Source organism: Plectropomus leopardus, unplaced genomic scaffold, assembly GCF_008729295.1.
Source record: "Plectropomus leopardus isolate mb unplaced genomic scaffold, YSFRI_Pleo_2.0 unplaced_scaffold12343, whole genome shotgun sequence".
Classification (NCBI taxonomy): Eukaryota; Metazoa; Chordata; class Actinopteri; order Perciformes; family Serranidae; genus Plectropomus; species Plectropomus leopardus.
Genome location: NW_024613108.1, coordinates 68 through 4,590, shown reverse-complemented (window position 1 = coordinate 4,590; position 4,523 = coordinate 68). Strand labels below are relative to the sequence as shown.

The 4,523-nt window shown below is 41.5% G+C and overlaps 1 protein-coding gene across 1 annotated transcript; it reads right to left on the bottom strand.

Annotated features, from left to right (window-relative positions):
- Nucleotides 1-42: 42 nt before the first annotated feature.
- On the bottom strand, nucleotides 43-4,257 carry LOC121963739 (solute carrier family 2, facilitated glucose transporter member 3-like; the record flags this gene model as incomplete). The annotated part of the gene is made up of 5 exons (XM_042513994.1): nucleotides 43-246; nucleotides 1,139-1,237; nucleotides 1,345-1,449; nucleotides 1,548-1,735; nucleotides 4,095-4,257. Coding segments are annotated over 5 exons (759 nt in total), but the record flags the coding sequence as incomplete, so codon positions are not given.
- Between the last annotated feature and the right edge of the window lie 266 nt (nucleotides 4,258-4,523).

Here is a 4,523-nt window from a genome sequence, read left to right as displayed (position 1 = left end):
ACCCAAACCAGAGTCAAACCAGGATGTTCGCTCCTCCCTTACCTCTAGTTTGGGGAAGCTCATTCCAACCAGGAAGTTGGCCGTCCAGTTGCAGCATCCGGCCACCGCCATGGCGGCCGGGCGGGGCCCCTGGGAGAACAGCTCGGCCACAATGAACCAGGGGATTGGACCGGGGCCCATCTCAAACATCGCAACAAAAAGCATGACAGCGATGATGGCCATGTAGCTCATTGCAGGAATGTCCTTCTGCTCAGACAGGAGAAAAAAACAAGTCCAATTCATCCCGAAACTTCAATGAGACATGAAATCTGATTGTAGTTCTAAAAAGACATAGCAACACCTTGTGGCAAAGAAGGAAGAAAGAAATGGCAGAAAACATGAAAACATTGTCAACAATTGATGGTAAAAAATTACATATTTGGTTATTTTGTTCCTGGTAGCTATAATTTACTTTTATAGTTGCATATTTTGGTAAATGCATATATTAGCTGCAGCAAGCAAGCAAACTTTTAATAATAAAGCATGCCAGGCGAGTATACTGACTAATGGTGTTATTTTATAACACAAGTTGCCGACCTGAGGTCATAAATGTATTAACGTGTCGGGCAAAAGTCAATGTTTGGTCAATGGTGAGGAACTTTTTTATTGATTCACATATTTAAGATTAATTTTTGATTACATATAAAGTAGAATATGTTATTAATGTCCATGTAACTGCTGACCATATAAAGTGACCAGATTATATGTAAAAATATACAGTATAAAAAGAGCAATTTAATACCAGATTAAAAGGAATGTTTTACTGCCCTTTCTAGCTGAAAGTTTGAAGTTAAGTGCACTTATACCTACACCCAACACTGGTGTAACGTTGTTATTTCACCCTGATGTGTTATTCACCCCTGAAATACACATCTACATCACTTTAGAAAGGTGACAAGTTAAATATCTATAGGTCACTGATTCAGACTGATTAGATAAATTTAGTTATATTTTTTGCAATTCAAAAGAAACAGACATAATATAATGTAACAGAAATAATCATATTTGCATGTATTTTTTGTGCATATAGCTTGAAATAGATGCCTCATTCAATGACAGTTTGGTTGTCGAGAGAGAAACACAGTGCTGACACACTCACCAGCAGGAGGGAGATGGTCATGAGCAGAGCGCTGATCGCCATCCCACCCAGTCCCAGCAGGTGCAAGGTCCTTCGTCCCGCCTTCTCCACCAAGAAGAGCTGGTTGACAGACAACAGGAGGAAGTGATGTGCTGCTGAACGTTCACACACATACACACACTCACACACACTTAGAAAACAAAGACAAACACACTGATGTCACTCACAGAAACAACAGTGAAGACGGTGTTGACGGCGCCGGCTCCAATGGTGGCGTAGATCGGCCTTTTCACACCAGCTGTTTCAAAGATGCCCGTCGAGTAGTAGAAGACCTGAGAGACAGAAAAGAAGAAAACTGACATTTTATAACTATATTTGAAATATAAATGTGTATTTTATTAATTATCTCCTCGGCCTGTTGCTGACTCACAGCGTTGATCCCTGACAGCTGCTGGGAGAGCTGCAGCATGACGGCGATGAGAAGGGGCTGATGGTACGTCGCTGAGCGGAAAAGCTCCAGGATGGTCACTTTCTTCTCCATGGCCATCTTGGCGCTCTCCTCCTTCATCTCCTGCAAGTCTTTACTCACATCCTCACTGCCACGCAGACGCACCAGCGCTGTCAGCAGAGCAGAAACACAGTGTGTTTGGTGGAGTGTTTGTCTTTGGCACAAAAACATGACGACAGAGGGCAGAAAAATGCTCTGCTGTGCTGATATTTGGAGCTTTTTCCTGCAGGACAGCACAGAATTTCATTATCTTCCATAAAATCAGGACACTTATCATTTCAGATGAAAATGAATAGACTAGTATAGAACACTGCACAGAGACGGTTGTGCTGATGACTGTCAAAGTTTTTCTAACTTTACAAACTATATAGTGTCTCAAAGCTGTCAAGCAGTGGGAGGTACACAGGCTCTCTCTCACCTAACACTGAAGCTCTGTGGTGCTCGGTTTCTCTCTCACCTGACGGTGAAGCCTTGAGGCTCACAGTCTCTTCCTCACCTGATGCTAAAGCTCTGGGGTGCAAGGTATCATCAAGGGGTCTGTCATCCTGCGCCCCGCTGACCGAAGTTCGGATAATTCACTGTTGATTAATGTTGAAGCTCCAGAGCCCAGAAAATGGAATTCAGGACAGCCCTAGTTTTGCAGTAAATGACAGCTTCTTCCTCACTAACAGATTTGATGCTAACAAACCTTTATCTTTAATTTTCTGGCATACTGAATGAACTGCTAGAAGTTATATCTGGTCCAGATATTATGTTTTAAATGTGTATATGAGTCTACATTTGGATTTTCAGTTGTGCCGTTACACACCTACTATATCTCATCTTTGTGGCCTTGTGGTTAAAAACATTGAATACTGTAATTGCTGTTTTGAGTTCAGGTGGATGATAACTAATAAAGGCAGAAAAATGCCTCAAAAAGCCACTATAAGTGGATTTGCAAAGTCACCAACTGTGGCACCCTCCAGTGGTAGTATCAGAGAAAACAATGCGGTAGACAAACCTCCTCCAACCCACAAATCTGACCCACAGACACTGAGAGGAATTGGATAAAAGCACATTTTAAAAAGATTTGTCTCATTTTTTCCATGAATAAACACTTTTTGAAATGATGCTGAAACCACAAAAAAAGGAAATAAAATAAAATAAATCCTACACACAGTTACAGTATTTTCCAAAAAGCCTGCAGTGACACAATCATCTCAGCTGTTTTCGTGTTTTTTTAGTTGGCTCAGGTGTTAAAGAGGCAGAGCAGGATATTTATCTTCACCAGAGAGAGCAGAGAAAAGAGTTTTCTCTACTAACGCAACAAACACCAGCAGTCACAGAAACGATGATCTCACTGTGGAGTCTGGTGTTTGTTTGTTTGTGTTTGTGTCAGGCGAGAGGCGTGAAGGAGAAGTGGGTCAGCGCCGCGGAGACGACCCTGAGAGGCAGAGTGTTGAACAGATGCCAAAACCTTCTGTCTGTTCGAGGACTCTTCTCTCCGGGCTAAAATATCCCCGTCTCACCTGATCTCACCCCTCTGTACCTGTAACCACTGATGTCTCCTGGCTCTGTTGTTTTTTTCTCCTTGATCTTTCTCTCCTGTTTTTTTTCTAAATTTCATCTAATATTTTTTCTCTTTTCTTTTTTGTTCATTTTGATTTTACTTTTTCCCTCTCTTTCCCCTTAATATTTGAAACGTGCATTTGTCCCCTCTAATAAAAAAAAAATTAAAATAGAAGAGGAATTTGACTAAATTACATTGATACTTTGATTTTAAACCAGATTTGTATCAAAACAATGTGGTTAGTATGTACAGCTGATCAGAGAAACACCTGCCCTTCTCTGTGTCTCTCAAACTCTGAGCGAAATCCAATCAAACAATATTTTCAGAAACTTATTTTGATGCCAAGTTTTGTCGTTATGGAGGGACTTTGTGAACAGAAAGTGGATGCCACACTGCTTCCTACACAGTGAAAACAGAAGTCAAATAAACAGAGATTAAACAGTAAAACTAAGCAGTGCTGATCAAATATGAACCATGATTTTGTTACTGAGTCACATATTTATCACCTAAAATGTTTTCAGCAACATGTTTTAGCTCACCGAAAGGAGATAAAATGAGATCTGGTGGGATGCTGGACAAGGTCCCATGATGTCACTCACCAAGAGGAGTCTGGTGCATTCTGGTAGTTGTAGGTTTTCTACCTTTTGTGCAAAAGCCAATTCCACGGTCTGTTTTTTTCTGGTCGTGTTGCAAAAGTAGCTGAGTCTGTCTACTGCAGAGACAGCCTAGTAACATGTGAGGAATCTCTTTATAATAATTAATGAAATAGTGCAAAAATTAAGTGTTTATTGCTCATAATTTTCTGGCAGTGCACCCCAAAACCATTACATAAGTGGCCCTTCTAATTTCAAAACAAAATCTTCCCCGGTAAAAGTCGACTATCGTAAAGGCCTTAGCATTATAGCAGTATCAGTGTGTACCTTTGCGTGCCTGCTCCTCCTGGTTGAGGTTGATGAGCAGGAAGCGAGGGCTCTCAGGGCAGAAGGGCAGCAGGATGCACTGCAGCACAGCAGGGGCCACAGTGAGGGCCAGCAGCAGGGGCCACAGCTTGGCTGAGCCCAGCAGAGCCTCCAGACCAAAGATCTAAACACAGAGGGCCACAACAGCAGCTGGGTCAGAGTTCAAACCAAAAAAAAACCATCAAAGGTCAAAATCTATACTGCAGTTAGCTGACTGATACAGGAAGAACTTTATGATCGTAAAAATCAACAGCTGTTTGGTCATTAACCCGTTAAAACCTGGCCTTTCACAAGTATTTAAAAACCTTTGAAGCCTGAGCTACTTAGTTTGTTTTCTTTCAAAAGCTTTGGGAAAAAGACAATTAGCACCTTGACATTAAATGTCCTGCA